Source organism: Nyctereutes procyonoides, unplaced genomic scaffold, assembly GCF_905146905.1.
Source record: "Nyctereutes procyonoides isolate TBG_1078 unplaced genomic scaffold, NYPRO_anot_genome, whole genome shotgun sequence".
Taxonomy (NCBI): Eukaryota; Metazoa; Chordata; class Mammalia; order Carnivora; family Canidae; genus Nyctereutes; species Nyctereutes procyonoides.
Window position 1 is genome coordinate 8,242,616 of NW_026575135.1, and position 17,359 is coordinate 8,259,974.

At 38.7% G+C, this 17,359-nt stretch overlaps 1 protein-coding gene across 8 annotated transcripts in view; it reads left to right on the forward strand.

The window, feature by feature from the left end:
• Window positions 1-17,359, forward strand: part of ECPAS (Ecm29 proteasome adaptor and scaffold) — a 101,865-nt gene that overhangs the window by 26,568 nt on the left and 57,938 nt on the right. For all 8 annotated transcript variants that reach the window (XM_055301644.1, XM_055301640.1, XM_055301641.1 and 5 more), the window contains 5 exons: window positions 5,323-5,439; window positions 6,900-7,018; window positions 8,487-8,636; window positions 12,426-12,594; window positions 15,222-15,361. In XM_055301644.1, the coding sequence (XP_055157619.1) occupies window positions 5,323-5,439; window positions 6,900-7,018; window positions 8,487-8,636; window positions 12,426-12,594; window positions 15,222-15,361 (695 nt within the window). The remainder of the gene's footprint in view (window positions 1-5,322; window positions 5,440-6,899; window positions 7,019-8,486; window positions 8,637-12,425; window positions 12,595-15,221; window positions 15,362-17,359) is intronic.

Genomic DNA, 17,359 nt, shown 5'->3' on the forward strand with positions numbered 1-17,359 from the left:
TTCTTTAGCATTAGATGACTGTGAATACAACCTTCATTAAAATTAAGCAAAATAAATTTTTTTTAAAGCAAGATATTGTACAGCTCCTGTCTTAGGATTCTGTAAAGTACTGTCACCAAAAGTTAGATAACTGTCACATCAAGATCGATTCTCCTTTCTCCTTTCCTTTCTCCTTTCCTTTCTGCTTTCCTTTCTGCTTTTTCCTTTCCTTTCCTTTCCTTTCCTTTTCCTTTCCTTTCCTTTCCTTTCCTTTCCTTTCGATTTTATTTATTTGAGAGAGAGAGAGCACAAGTGGAGAGGAAGGACAGAGAGAGAGGGACAAGCAGACTCCTTGCTGAGCAGGGAGGGTTCTATCCCAGGATTCTGGGATCATGACCTGAGCTGAAGGCACATGCTTAACTCACTCAGGCGCCCCAGGATCTTTCCTTTCCCTTTCCTTTTCTTTGGATTTTATTTTTAAGTAATTTCTACAACCACTCTGGGGCTCGAACTTAGAATCCTGATAAGAGTTGTGTGCTTTACCAACTGAGCCAGCTAGGCACTCCTCAAGATTTTCTTTTTAATCTAAATGTTCTACAGGGAACATTTGTCCCCTTCATTTTTTTTTTTTTTTATTTATTTATGATAGTCACACAGAGAGAGAGAGAGAGAGAGAGAGAGGCAGAGACACAGGCAGAGGGAGAAGCAGGCTCCATGCACCGGGAGCCCGATGTGGGATTCGATCCCGGGTCTCCAGGATCGCGCCCTGGGCCAAAGGCAGGCGCCAAACCTCTGCGCCACCCAGGGATCCCTGTCCCCTTCATTTTTAAAATCGTTCATTAGTCTTACTGGTGTATTTATACTAGACCTTCAGGTCTTAGAGCTGTCATCATGTTTCATCCCTTGGGCCATGCTGATTGGTTGACAATGGCTCCTTGGAGGTCTGCCCTGAGAGGGATTCTGAGGCCCAATTTGGGTTCATTGAACAAAAAACATCCTTAAGAATGTCTGTTATGTTTGCAGGAAGAGACAGGACATTCTTGTCCGGTATTTGACATGCCTGTTGTTAACACTGCCTTGCTGAATACATATTTATTTGATCTTGTCACTGTCCTATTTAAAACTCTTCTGTGGCCTTCCATTACCCTCAGGAGAGCAAGGTATAATAAAGAGCCATGGTGGTTTCTGGTTACTTATTTAGCTTCTTCAGTCTCATCACTCGTTTGGCAAATACTAAATGCTTTCTACTGTATTCCAGGTCTTAGGGACAGTGCTTTCTACTGTATTTGCCAGGTGTTAGGGGTACGCTGGTGAATGAAAGAAACATGTAGTTGGGAAGACTGGTATTAAAGAAATCAGGCAAATAGTATCCAGATATAAATTGTAATAAATGCCAAGATAGAAAACAATTCTATGAAAGAATATATTTGAGGACTTGCTTTAAACTGAATGTGGGGCATAAGGAAGGCCTCTGTGGTGTGTAGGAAGTAGCCAGAGACATGCAGAGACCATAGAAGACACAGAAGGCCCCATGCAGATGTTTTGAGTTGGAACAGCTGGTGACGCCTTCACGGAGCTGAAGGGCAGACGTGCACCCAGTGATAGGAGTGATAGGTCAGACATTGGGCAGAAGAAACAGGGATTCCAGTGGGCAGCTATTTGAAAGCTCACATGTAAATAATTTCAAGATGTGAAATTTTGTGATTGATGAAAATTTGCATTGATTTTTTTCAGTTGTGTAATTTTGGGTTCCTAACTATCAATGTCATGATGTACATTAGACTTAACCAAGATATCCCTCAAGGTAGCTGGTGATTTGTGGATAAATTGAGTGAAAGAAATAAAAGTTTCAGATTTCTCATGACATATCATTAGAGTACATTTGCTGTTTTAAGGAAAATGAGGTTTGTTATGTATAATTCTACCTTATAGCCAACTTTAAATTTAGGCTGTCATTAGAATAGCTAAAAATTAAAGACTGACCATTCCAAGTACTAACAAGGTTGGACGGGAACTCTCACAGACTGCTGGTTAGGAGTGTAAATTAGCATAACCACTTTGGAAAACTTCTTGGAAATTCTCTAAAGTGTATCATATGCATACTCCATGACGAAGCACATCCAGTCCTGAGTTTATATAAAACAAATACTGTATATGTGTGCACTAAAAGCCTACCTAAGAATGTTCATAGCAGCATTATTGGTAATAGCCCAAACTGGAAATAATCTCATGTCTATCAGTAGGAGAGTGGATAAATTGTGGTATTTTCTTACTAGAGCAGTGAAAGTGAACTGCCAGCTATGAGCAACAACATGGATGAATCTCAGTTATGTCGAGGAAAATGTTCAGATATAAGTTACAAAAATTTAAACATGGTGTTCGAAGTCAGGATAGTAGTTACTTTGGCAAAGAAATATAGTGAGTTGCGGGGGGGGGGCATGAGGTGCAGGGCTTTTGTGGTTCTAGTGTATTTACTTTATGAAAATTTATTGAGCCATACACTGAATTGTGCACTTTAGCTATGTGTTATACTTTCAATTCAAAAAGCTTATTAATGAATAAATGAATATAAATGCATGAGTATTAAGAACTGATATGGACAAGATACTATATACCCAAGGCTAGTGATTCTGTAGTTTACTGATAGGTTAATAGTTACCTAGTTGTCCATGGAGGAGGTTGGTTCAGTTGAAAAAAATTTTTTTTAAAGATTTTATTTATTTATGAGAGACATAGAGAGAGAGGCAGAGACACAGGCAGAGGGAGAAGCAGGCTCCATGCAGGGAGCCTGACATGGGACTTGATCCTAGGACACTCCAGGATCATGCACTGGGCTGAAGGGAGGCGTTCAACTGCTGAACCACCCAGGCATCCCAAGTTGAAAAAATTTTTTTATATTTATGGGTTTATAGAGGGTTTCAGAAGGTGGATAACCAAACTTAGGAAATTAATATTTAATATAATATTGTTCGAAGAAAACTAAGTCATTAATTTATTTAAAGTAAAAAAAAAGATTAAAAAAAAGTGTATGACTATGAGCATGATTGTCTTATTAATAATGATTTCCCATTGAGTCCTTCCAGGACTCAGCCTCGATTAGATAGATTGTCAGAAGAGGACTGTTTCCTTGAGCCTCGTTCCTCCTCATTCTTTCCCTGTCAGTCAGCTGGATCTTAGGTCTGCACAGTGAGGAAGTTGAGATGAAAATATGTGTGTAAGTTTTAATGCAAGTTTCTAGGTCTCTGTAAGGTATCAGTGGTTCCGAGAATGTCTCATGGTGACAGACAGACACTTCAGATGAATTGAACTCAACTATCAGTGTTGGAAAGGTTTAAAGGATGGGCTCTGGAGTCAGATCTTGGCTATGCTACCTAGTGGCTCAGTGTCCTCGGACAGGTTACTTCAGTTCTCTGGGCCTCTGTTTCCTTACCTATGAAATGGGAATGCCGTTCTACCTCTCTGGTTGTTGTGAGAATCAGATAGGAAATACAGAATGCTATGCAGAAGTGTGTTCTGCACAGAAACTGTTGATAAATGTCAGCAATTTCATTATGATTCATTAAACAGATTATAGATTTGTTATTCTTAAAATTCACATTTCATTATTGTTCTAGGTTCATTTGAACTTCTGTTGTCAGAAATTGTCTTACAACTTACTTTCTTTATTTTTTAAAGATTTATTTATTTATTTTAGAGAGACTGAGAGACCTTGAGCATACATGTGAGTGGGGGGGAGGGGCAAAGGGAATGGGATGAGAGGAGTCCTGGCTGAGGGCAGAGCCCCACATGGGGCTTAATCCCATGGCCCTGAGATCATGACCTGAGCAGAAATCAAGAGTCGGACGCTTAACCAGCTGAGCCACCTGGGCGCCCCACTACAACTCTCTTTAGTACTTGCTTTGAGGGTAGAGTGTACATTTCGGAAATGATGGTACATTTCCCACAGTGTAGACCTGGCCCTCCAGAGCAGATACCTCAAATCTGAGTCTTTCTCAGGTGAGGCTTTCTACAAATGTTATTTTTCAGTGCTCCATTTCTTCTCTTTGAGCAAGATAATCTCACTCTTAGAGTAAGAGCGGGGCCATCTGACATAAGCCTCTGGATTTTGCTTTCCACCCACAGGAATTACTGACTTGCAGATCTCTCTTTCTGTTCTCTCTTCCCACTTGAAAGACAGGAAGCTTGTTATTACTTAAAGCTCTTTAGTAGAATCAGATGATCTTCAGCATAAAGTAAAATTTCTCTAGCATTTTACCTGTGTCCTTTTGTAACCTGGGCCCTGCTGTTATCTCTTATCACTCTGCGTGTCAGTCACATGCAGTGTGTCACATTAGAACTCATTCCTTCTTGTAACCGATTCTCTGCTTGGAAATTCATCTGGTTGTCAGGATTTAGTGTTCCTGTCACTTCCTAAGTCCTCCTTGATCTGGCAGTCTTTCTGTTCTGGAAACCCACAGAGTCTTGTATGTTTCCCTTTTTGTTGTGTTCACAGTGTACCTTAGCCTGTTTGGGCTGCTGTAACAGAAGGCCACAGACTGGGTGACTTAAACAGCACTTGATTTCTCGTAGTTTCGGAGGCTGGGAGTCCAAGGTCAGGGTGCCAGCACGTTGGATTCCTAGTGGAGGGACCTTCCTGGTTGCTAGAGGGGAGCCTTCTTGTTGCTTTCTCACAAGAGGAAGAGAGACAGGACTCTGATCCTGTCATCCCCTTACTAGGACATCAATCTCATCATGGGGGCTCTACTCCCATGATGTTAGCCAAAACTAAGTACCTCCTAAAGCCATCAAACTGGAGGTTAGGGCTTCAACAGATGAGTTTTGGGGAGACACAAACATTCCACCTGTGGCCCGGTGTGCTGCAGTTATTTATTCACAGGGGCTCTGGGGGCTGTGCCTCAGTATAAGCTCATACGGGATCCTGGCTTTGGGGAACACAGCATTTTGGAGTAAGACCCTGATTTTTTAAATTCCCTTTCTGGGATGTCACATTTATGTCCTTGAAAAGCACAAAGTAGCTGCTACTTATCACATTAAGTCACAGTTGAGAAATGAATTTGTTTTAAAGGTATTAATAGGGATCCCTGGGTGGCGCAGCGGTTTGGCGCCTGCCTTTGGCCCAGGGCGTGATCCTGGAGACCCGGGATCGAATCCCACATCGGGCTCCCGGTGCATGGAGCCTGCTTCTCCCTCTGCCTGTGTCTCTGCCTCTCTCTCTCTCTTTCTCTCTCTCTCTTTCCTCTCTCTCCCTCTCTCTCTCTCTCTGTGTGTGACTATCATAAATAAATAAAAATTAAAAAAAATAAAGGTATCAATAATTTCAGTGCATATCTTTTTGTATCTTAGGTAATGGAACTGCTGGTCCATCTGAATAAGCGTATAAAAAGCCGCCCTAAGATACAGCTCCCGGTAGAGACACTACTGGTTCAATACCAGGACCCGGCTGCAGTTTCCTTTGTCACAGTGAGTGTTCCTTTGGACTACTTTCTGACTTACAGTGAGTTTTCTCTCCTAACATTTATTAGATGTCGTCAATACATGGGCAAGTTTAGGATTTCACTTTAGACTAATTTTAAATGAAACATGAGAGGTTTTTCTTCAAATGACACACTGTTTTTCCACTGAAGTGGTAGGAGCAGGATATAAGGCATGGACGTTTCTGCTGGGCAAAGGAAGGTTGGTGAAATGACTTGTCAGGTATGCAGATATACAAAGGAGTGATTTGATTCTTAGTCAAAGGTTGTATGAGGAGAGAGAAGAAAGGGTTGTGCAACATAGGCATGGATAAGCAATAATAGAAGAAGGAAAAGAAAGGGTAAGTGGCAAGGATAGGAAGCTGAATTTTAAAATCTGTTAAAATTTCTGTTTCTCATATATTTAGAAAGATATCCTTTTTAAAAGTGAAGTAAACTGAGGCTGGTAAGAAATGTTCCCATTGAATTGTCGTGTTCATGAAAAGTAAATGTATAAAGATGTTGATGCCTTGTGAAGTCAGATGATCTTTTTGTGGCCCTAGCATTGAGGCTGAATCTATCGAGTTCTATCTGACATCTGGATTCCAAACCTTTGGAGCCACCTACTGGTCCAGACATCTCTCTTTACCTACTCTGGACATATAGCTTCATTACAGATGTTCCTTTCTTCAAGCAAATAGAAACATTGTGTGTCAGTAAAACTGCCAAATAGAATGTCTTCCAAAGAATAACCTTATGAAGGCTGTTCTAAAGTGAAGAGTCCTTCAGAAAAGCAAATCTTTATCTTATGCATAGTTCCGGATATACATTTATGAGTTTGCTTAAAATGCAGTGTTCATATGGATTCTAGGGATACAAACATACCTACAGCACTCCATTTCCCTTGGTTCATCATCCATTGGTCAGTTATCAGTGAGGAACCAGAGTGCTGCCTTGTACCAAGGTGGCTGTAGTGACTGACCAGTTGGGAAACAGTGGCCAAGGCTTTCACAGGGGGTCTCCCCTTTGCTTGGAAGGATTAATGCAACATGCCGGGAGCTCTGGTGCTAACATGTGGTATATAGGTGCAGATAGGCCAAATGCTTACTTTTTCTTCTCAGTGAAAATTGCGTATTTGCATGCTTTATCCTCCCCCCAACTTTGAGGCATAATTGACAAAATTGTATGTATTTAAAATGAAAAAACATGATGCTTGATACATGTGTGAGTGCTTCAGATTAGGTCATGCTCCCTTACATGAGCACATCTTAAAGCAAGCATTTTTAGTAAGTAGGGCTAGCATTCTTCCTGATATGTAATAGTTGATCAAGCTGTAGTAAACATGTGATAAGCATATGGAGAAAGAAGGTGATTTCTTTGCTATAACTCCCTGAGTTATCAACCTTGTGTTTTCATTGAAATCCTAGAGCATTTCCTTCACACTCACTTGCTTTTCTCTCATTGCATTAGAATTTTACGATAATTTATGTTAAGATGGGCTATCCTCGCCTACCAGTGGAAAAACAATGTGAACTGGCCCCTACGCTTCTTACTGCCATGGAAGGGAAGCCTCAGCCACAGCAGGATAGGTATGGTTTCCTCAGTTATCTTATCTCCCACCTGCATGAGTCAACAGCTACCTTTCATAAATAGAGTCACACATTTGGTTTTACTTGGGCCAGTGTGAAGGCTTGAGCTCTTTCAGCTGACAAGTGATTGAATTTTTTTTTTTTTTAAGATTTTATTTATCTATTCATGAGAGAGAGAGAGAGAGGCAGAGACACAGGCAGAGGGAGAAGCAGGCTCCATGCAGGGAGCCTGACGTGGGACTGGATCCCGGGTCTCCAGGATCACGCCCTGGGCTGAAGGTGGCACTAAACCACTGAGCCACCCAGGCTGCCCTGATTGAATTTTTTGTGTTACCTCAACATTACTGTTTTGGTAATTATCAAATTTCTTGATGTGAGCATATTGAAAGGTATGCAGAACTAACAACATGTTTCTCACTCTAGATGCATTTATTTTGCCAATTATTTTGAAGAAGCTAATTTCACGTGATTGCACAAATTAGTTATAAAGTGCTTTTCATCAAAACATTTCTATCTTGGAGTATATGAAGTTTTAGAGCAGTTTTCTTAAAGGAACAGATCACTTGTTTCTATTAATATGGGAATTGGAGGGGTGAAAGATTTGCATAACACTCTTAGTTTCAGATTTGGCTCTAAGTACTGTAGTGTAGCTTGGTCAGCATCATCAGGAAGAGCGCAGAAACTGGAGGCAAAGTGGAGTTAAATGATGGTTTACTTTGCCTTTTAGAGGACATGTATTTTTAAAAGAGAGACTGTAATATGGATATTTACAAATAAAATTAATAAACAGTACAAGCACTCTTTGAAGTTTTCATGTGTAATGAAAGAAGGAATTTCTGTTATATAAGTTCACACGTTGGAAATTTTCATATTCAAAATAGTACCATGATCGGTTTTTATTTTTATTTTTTTTATTTTTTTTTTTTATTTTTACGATAGTCATACAGAGAGAGAGAGAGGCAGAGACACAGGCAGAGGGAGAAGCAGGCTCCATGCACAGGGAGCCTGACGTGGGATTCGATCCCCGGTCTCCAGGATCACTCCCTGGGCCAAAGGCAGGCGCCAAACCGCTGCGCCACCCAGGGATCCCATGATCGGTTTTTAATTTCTTTAGATTTAGAATAACTTTAACTGTAGAAAAGAAAAAATTTATTGAAGGAACATATTATAAGTTGAACTATACCTAAAGTTTAATAGAAAATCTCTTTTGGTAACTTTAGATACTAACACTGAGGGCATATTATAAACATTTTTTCCCAGTGTGTTTGGTGATGACCCAGATTGATAAAATGGCAAAGAAACAAAGCTAGGCCAGCTCCTAAATTAGGACTTTGTAAGTTGGTGGTTTTGAAAGTGCAGGGCCCTTACACTTGCCACTTTTTGTTAGTGATTTTTGTTTTGTCTGTTATGTGCATGTATAAAAGACTTATTTTTAAAGTAGTTGCAATAAATGTAATTGTTTTTTCAGCTTAATGCATCTTTTAATACCAACCCTTTTTCACATGAAATACCCTGTTGAATCATCAAAATCAGCTTCTCCGTTTAATCTTGCTGAGAAACCAAAGACTGTGCAGCTGCTTTTGGACTTCATGCTAGATGTCCTTCTGATGCCTTATGGGTAGGTTAAAAAAGAAAAACATAGCAACCTTGTTATTGACTGCTTTCACTGTGTAGGGTTAAGTACTATTTTATTTTATTTTATTTTTTTTTAAATTTTTATTTATTTATGATAGTCACATAGAATGAGAGAGAGAGAGAGGCAGAGACACAGGCAGAGGGAGAAGCAGGCTCCATGCACCGGGAGCCCGGCATGGGATTTGATCCCGGGTCTCCAGGATCGCGCCCTGGGCCAAAGGCAGGCGCCAAACCGCTGCGCCACCCAGGGATCCCTTAAGTACTATTTTAAATGGTTCAGCTTTCACTTGAAAATGTCTGTGTCTCAGGTTTTCATTTTTGCTGTAGCCCTGACCTCTTCTAAACCCCAGCCTCACCACTTGTTGACCTTATAGGTGTGGAGCTGCTTTAGGATTTCAGACTCAACCTGTCCCAGCTGAAATCAGTCTTTCCCCATAAAAATAGTTCCTTTTCTTTAATTGCTGTCAGTGCTGTGATGGTTCTCTTAGCCTCGTTGGTGTGCAGTTAAAAAACGCCTCCAGCCCTCCTTTTTCTTGTTGCTAATACCAGCCCCCTGATACCCCTTCCCTGCTAACTGACTCGTCCCAGAACCACTCTCACCACTGCCCACTGCGGGCTAGCTTCATTCCTGCTCAGCTCTCTTCATGACTTTCTCACCAGCTGCTTTTCTCTAAAACTCTATTCCTGCCAAAGGGATCCCTGACTTTATTTTTTATTTTTGTAAAGATGATTTATTTGATAATTTACTATACTATCAGGATCTAATAAGCCTACTCATGCTTGAGTGGGAGAGAGGGGTAGAGGGAGAGGGACAGACAGACTCCTCTAGGGGGTGGGACTCCATCTCATGACCCTGAGATTAGGACTTGAGCAGAAATTGCTAGGTATCCCTGATTTTTAAAACACACATCTTACCAGGTCATACCTTTAAAATCCTTGGGGTATTATTTTCCAGTTGTTATATACACACATGCAGTTCATGTATTCTCCTGTGTCCTTGCCTTTCATGTTTTAAGAGAATACAGTTCTCTGCTTAGAATGCCCATCAGAAAAGAAGGGAAGAAAGAAAGAAAACAACAGCCAGAACAACCACTTTGTAAAAGCATCTCAGACTAGCTTATAGGTGTCAGGTGTGTGTGTCTCTGTCATAAATTTCCTGTCCTGGGCAGAGGATGCTATTTTCCGGGTCCTTTTTATACTAACCATACATCTGTATTGCCATGTTGTGTGTGTGTTTTTTTTTTTTAAGATTTTATTTATTTATTTATGAGAGAGAGGGAGAGAGAGAGAGAGAGAGAGAGAGAGAGAGAGAAAGGGGGAGAAAGGGAGAGAGGCAGAGACACAGGCCAAGGGAAAAGCAGGCTCCATGCAGAAGCTGGACATGGGACTTGATCCCAGGACTCTAGGATCACACCCCGGGCTGAAGGCAGGTGCTAAACCACTGAGCCACCCAGGAATCCCCTCGTGTTGTGTTTGTATCGTATTGCTGACAAGTCCATCTTCCCTAATATACTTGGGGACTCCTTGAAGTCAGAGCTCTGGTCCCTTCAGTGGCCCAGGTTGTGATCTGCTTCTAGGCTACTGATTCTCTAGGTTGTTTTGCTTGAAGAGATATTTATCTAAAATGCTGCTTTCATTGTGTTTCTTCCCTAGTCATAAGTGTACTATAAGCTTAGCGTGTGGAGCCTCATATCCTCTGTACCCCCATCCAGACACAGGAGGGCTCATGCTGTATAATTTCTTTCCTTTCCGGTTTGCTCCCCTTCTACCTCTAGTGTGGTGGTTTTATTTTTCAGACCTTAAAACACTTCCACTACCTCTGCCTGTTCACTTTTAGTACCTGTCATATCATTTCTTATTTCTTGGTAGTTTCTTTGTCATGTGATAACATGTCAAAGCTGTCATATGTGTTGCTATTATCCCAACCTGCTCCAGATGGCAGAGACTCAAACTTCCTGGTATTCTTCTGTCTCGTGCTTAGAATGGTGTTTTGCATAATGTTAGCTGTTCAGTAATTACTGATTCATTTACTTACTGCCACCAGTCTTGGTTTAACTGAGAAATAAATGAAAACCTCCTTTTTATAGTTGTTAAATCAGGACGCAGCCAGAATTGGCAGGTGATGATGGCTTTGGTAAATAAACTTTGAAATCCAAATTTAACTTAGGCACACAATGTCCTCAATCCAGTTTTTCTTAACAAATCCAAATTTAACTTAGGCATATAATGTATTCAATCCAGTTTTTCTTACAGTGGGAATTTGCCTTTTTTTTTTAATTTTTTTTTTTAATTTATTTATGATAGTCACAGAGAGAGAGAGAGAGAGAGAGACAGAGACACAGGCAGAGGGAGAAGCAGGCTCCATGCACCGGGAGCCCGATGTGGGATTCGATCCCGGATCTCCAGGATCGCGCCCTGGGCCAAAGGCAGGCGCCAAACCGCTGCGCCACCCAGGGATCCCAAAAAGCAATTTCTTAATCCTTTATTTATTTTTATTTTTATTTTTTTTATTTATGATAGTCACACACACACAGAGAGAGGCAGAGACACAGGCAGAGGGAGAAGCAGGCTCCATGCACTGGGAGCCCGGAATTTGCCTTGTTTTTATAAAAATATTAAAATGATTCCTTAACACGTTTTTTTAAAAATAGACTTAGGATTGAATGGATATAGCATATAAGTAATGTGGAATAATTTACTATACCATCAGGATCTAATAAGTGTTTTAATTTTTATTATAGCAGATATTTCATTTTCACATCCAGTCTGATAATTCATCAGCATAGAAATTTATTAGGGTTTGAAGGGACTTGAATCAAAATTTTTTTCAAAGTTTTCCTTTGTAGATGAGAAATACCAGTTTAACTGAATCAAAACAAATTTACCAGAAATCTTATTTTTAATCCATAGAAGCTAAAAATGAAAATAGAATGGTAAATTAATAAGCAAGTGGCTGCAGAGGGCTTTGAGCATACAATGGGAAAATCTAATTGTTATGGCTTTTCCTCTTCTAGTACTTTTGAATTTCTTTTCCTTTTGGGGGCATTTTGTGCTTGTGTAGTAAGTGGTTTGGAGGTTTCAGTGGATTTTCTAATGCAGGGATATAAGGAGAACTAAAGGTGAATTGCAACTTAACAAAAATGGGAATGACTAAAAATGTTCTGTGCTTCAGGTACAGAATAATGTTTTTTTTTTTTTTTTTAAATCCTTCTTATCATCAACTAACCTTTCTCTGTATCTGTCAACCCAAAACTCAAAATGCAGTAGGTCCATAGTAGCTCTTGAAAAGTTGTTTATAAATTGAAAGCAAAATATATTTTTTTAAAAGATTGTATTTATTTATTCATGAGGGACACACACACACAGAGAAGCAGAGACACAGGCAGAGGGAGAAACAGGCTCCATGCAGGGAGCCCGATGTGGGACTCAATCCTGGGTCTCCAGGATCACACCCTGGGCTGAAGGCAGGTGCTAAACTGCTGAGCCACCCAGGGATTCCCAAAAGCAAAATATTTATATTCATTGTTGGTAACTGTAATAGTTCATTTGTAACCAAGATGAACAGATGGACGACTGTTATGGTTAATTTGCCAAAGGTGTAAATACCTTTTTTTAGATACCTTCAGAATTTTTCTTTATGGTGAAATTTTAATTTCAGGTATTCTAGAAAAATTCTCTGGGGGAAAAGTATACGATTGAATATATTAAATGTGCATGTACATGTTTATGTAGGTGTTTTAATAAGGAGATTAAGTGTCTCTTTCCTTTTCAGATATGTGTTAAATGAATCCCAGAGTCGCCAAAATTCATCTTCAGGACAGGGTTCTTCTTCAAATAGTGGGGGAGGTTCTGGAATACCACAACCTCCCCCAGGAATGAGTTTTTATGCAGCTAAGCGAGTTATTGGTGATAACCCATGGACACCTGAACAATTGGAACAGGTATCACTTCTTGTTCATAATGGAACTTCACCCCACATGCTCGCCCCTAGGAAGTCCATGGAAGGATGTGTAACATAATTCCCATGCCTTCAGTCTCTCTAAAGAAACATCTTGGCAAGGACTGATGACCTAATGTGTTCTCTTCATTGTGTCAGTTATTTGGTACAGCCCCAGAGACAGGGAGGAGTGGGAAGTGCTCTTTAGTTTTTCCACCATTATGTACATAGTTCAAGGGTGAAATACAGCCCACTTAGAAACTGAGTATGTTTAACTTCTTTCATTTTAGCTTTTAATTATGGGTTTAATAGTCACCCGGGCTATTTTGGTACAGTTAAAATGCAGTTTATCTTAGATGGTTCAGCTTTTTAGGGCTGTGTATTTTAGGTAAAGTGAAGAACTCCTATATTCACATGTGACAGTATGGGAGAAAAGCATGACTCCCTTTTCTCTTTCTTCCTGGGAATTGAAAAATTGGCATTAAGCATTTTATTCTGAATTTAAACAGGACACAGATGTTCTCTGAGCAGCTTTTATAAAAGACTGGTGCTCTCCAGAGAAGTTGCCTCAGTGTGTCTGTGTCACCAGGCACCTCAGGGAAGAACAGATGAGCTCAGTATGTAATTATTTTGGAATTCAAGCAACGTGGGTCAGTCTTCCAGTCCTCCCTTTCTCTCTCCGTGGCAGTCTAAATGATTGGATATTTTTTCTTTTTGGGAATGTAAGTGACCGCTGATCAAAAAAAGTGTTCCCCAGGAGAGGGAAAAGGCAGGTGGGGCATTGCAGCCACTCACAGATTTACAGAATGATTTGTTCAGTGAGGGTTATGCTTGATTAGATTTGTATTTTATAGATTTTTTTTCTCCCTCCTCAAACCATGATATAAGTAAGAAAGGTAAATGGTAGTAGCAGCTTCTCTTTATTGAGTTTGAGCTATGTGACCGGTACTATGCTGAGCACGTGGAATACAATTGTCTTGTTTAATCCTTAAAACAACCTAAACCTAGCTGAGATAAGAGAAATCGTTTCATTTTGTAAAAGGAACTGAGGTTTTGAGATGTATCACCATCTCACTTCAAGTGCTAGGCTTTGAATTTAGGTCTCCTGAGGACTAAAGCTCTACGTGCTAGAGAATAATTGTTAATATGAAATTATAGTCTTGTGTTGGTAATTATTTGCTAATTTTCAAGGGCCTATCCGTGTTTTTTGTCAGTTTTATAATCTAGTGTGGAAATGAACTATTTAGTTTCAAGGATGGAATAAAATAGTTTTTATTTAAATAAAATGGTTTTTATTTTTTTCTCATGACAAAATGATAATATAAAGATTCAAGTAGTACAGAACACCACAAAGAGAATGAAAAATGACCTGGAATCCTGCCACCCTAGTGTGTCATTCTACAGCCTACTGTGTGTGTGTGTCTGTGTGTATATATATATGCAAGTACAGTTTTACATGATACATTTTAATGCATTTTTATATATTGTACACTTTATATATTGTACATTGTACACTTACATACATTTACATATAATACAGTATTTGTGGTTTACTTTTTTCATTTAACAATATATAAGTTTTTTTTTTTAAATCATCTTTTTAAATGTTTTATATAAAATTAAGTGTAAACCACATAAGATTTTAACTTGTCTCTTGATGGACATTAGCATTATTTTCTGTTTTCTTTGCACTTTTTTTTTTGTTTATATCTTTATGTAGCTAATGTCCATAACTGTATTTCTGTGGCTTCAGTAAATGTTTGCGTCTTTTCTATTGTAGCTCTTGCGACAAGTAAGTTGTGTTGACCAAGGGGAGGATAGACAAGCATTTTATGATCTGTTTATATACCTTTTTAAATTGCATCCATTGTCATTTAATAATTATAAATTCAGTCTTGACTCATACATAAGAACTATTATGTAATTGATTTTTAAAGATAAAGGTAGTTTCCAGATATATTTGCTCTAGAGTTCTTTGTTGTGAAATTCATAGTGCCTTCACATCCCGTGAAGTTCTAATTAGAATCCCTCTTCAGTCTGTGTTTCATTTCAGCCATTCAGTTAGATTGAATACTGTTTGGTTAAAATTTCACTTGCCTTGACTGGAGTGTGTCTAACATCCTATTGTTTTCAATCTGTAAGAATGTTGAGGACAGAATGAACATGTTAACAATAGGGTGAACTCTGTGGAATGTGGTTTAGTTTTTTTTGAGCTGTCAGAACAGTCTATGAACTACTCTGTTCATAATGTACCACACTCCTACCTTTAGGCTCCAAATTTGGACTTCATTTCAAGGCTTTATCATTCCAGAGAGACTGTAACCTAAGTAGGAAGGCTGGGTGTCATAATGGTCTTTGAGTTGGAGAGACTTGGCTTTGAATCTTGTTTTCATCACTTACTATGTGTCTGAGTCTCTTAAGCCTTGCCTCAGTTTCCTTGTAAGAAGAATGAGTATAATCTTACTTATGTCATAGACTGTGAGGGTTAAATGAAATCATGAATGTACATTACATACAGTTCCTGGCACATTTAAGCCTAAACAGGAGCTGCTCCTGTTGCTACTGTTAATGTTTGGTTGGTGGTATTTGTTTCTTTGATTACAGTTTTTCCCTCCCTTCGTTTATCTGCAGTGCAAACTGGGGATAGTGAAATTCATAGAAGCTGAACAGGTGCCTGAACTCGAAGCTGTTCTCCACCTGGTGATTGCTTCTAGTGACACACGCCACAGTGTAGCGACAGCAGCGGACCTAGAATTGAAAAGCAAGCAAAGGTAAACTACATCCCTTTTCACCTTTAAAAAATAAAAAGAAGCTATATATATATATATATATATATATATATATATATATATATATATATATATACCCTTTTCACCTTTAAAAAATAAAAAGAGGCTATATTTCTAGATGCTCACTTGACACATATTTATCCTTTCAGGATTTTCTGTAATGAGACATTCAATTTCTGAGATTATGAAATGTACCTAATTTGTAATAAAGACAGTTTGCTTATTAGGAGCAGGAGTCTGTGTTAGACAAAGAAGAAAAGCTGTTTGGAGAAGCAGTTTTAAATTTGAATGGATTAGAACTATTACCATAAGAAGTGAGACCTTTGTCGGCGAGGTAAATGGACTTAAAGAACTAATGTTAAGAAGAATGCCCAAATCCAGAGATGCTTCATTTTTTATTCTCCCTCTTAGTTAAAACGTTTAAGATTGTTTTTAATAAAGGATATGTAGGTTTCAAGACTAATATGGTAAAAATCAGGTCCCATGAAAAGAGGTGCTGAATAATCTTATGTCACACAGGAGGAAAATACAAATTCTAATAGGCTCAGAGAAAATATTTTGTGTGAGCAATAAAATCAATACAAAATGAAACACTGGTGTACCAATTTGTACCTATTGGTAAATAAAATTGTGTAACAGTTGAAACTCCATTTAAGTTTCTATTGAAACTGCTATTTTTGTAGTCTGTTGATTGGCATTATAAACCGAAATAATTTTTGGAAGGCACTTTGCAGTATGTAATGAATCACAAAAATATTTATAATCTTTTATGTAAATCTTCTGGGAATTTATCCTAAGACAGTCATTCAAAAGAAGAAAAAGGTTTTATATAGAAACATGTTATAGATTTACTCATTATACCATTTCCTGTAATTTTAAGAAAAATGGAAACAAATTCAAATTTCCACTATTATATGGAAATGGTAGTAAATTAACTATGTGTCTCTATATGGAATATTATATATCTGCCAAAATAATTATGAAAGTTATAAAGCAGCATGTAAATTATCCCCAAGTAATGGCAAATGAACACATTAGAATACAAAATAATATGTGTATTGATTTAAAACATGAGATGTGTGAAGCCTGAGAAACAGCATGAGAAGTTGAAGTTATGTGGTTGAAAAAAAATCCCAATTATGGAATAGTTATGTTCTTCATTTGTTTTAATGCTTAATGTAGTAACATGCTGAGAGGCAGTGGAGTGTATATATTGCATTTTTCCTCTTCAAAGAAACCAATAAAGGGGGTGGAACCAAGTAAGGAAGTTAAGTTCGTTGTGTCTTTGGTTGTGTGGTTACATGTCAGTAAGCCGACAGCACGTGTGGTGGCAGCTGGGAGTGGTGTACCACTGTAGGTCAGGTGAGGCAGCCTAGAGGAAGACTGCGTTGTTATGGAATTAATTCTGGTCATGCCCCTCGCTGGTGGAGTTTGGAAGACTCTTGTAATCTGCCAGGGTTTACACTCTGTGGAATAAGGACTAGAATGTACTTTAACATTTCCCTCAGATCTAAAATTCCTTCATGCTGCTTATCACTGCATCCTCCTGGTATCCCTTTCAAAGAATTTATGTGGATTTGGAGTATCAAAAAAATCTTTCTTTAAAACTTCTCATTGTGTTTGAGCTGGCCCCACTCTTTACACCATGTAGTGCATTGGATTGTTGGAAATGTAAATATGGTGCAGCAGTATTCCAAATCGTTTTGATTTTGTCTGTTAAAACAAGTGTACATTTTTTTCATATAAAGAGTGTAACATTGTTAAGAGGTAAAGAGTAAGTTGAGAACAACATGTAGATATTTTCCGCTTTTGTTAAAAGAAAAATTCTGAAGTCTCTTTTCAAGTGATGCTTCTCTTTATTGATCTACTTACCTGCTATACCATCCACCTATTTTACATGCATAAGAAGACTAGGAAAAGATACACCAAAGTTAGCGGTTACTGAAAAGGAATAGAGAAGGGGGTATGGTACAGATTATA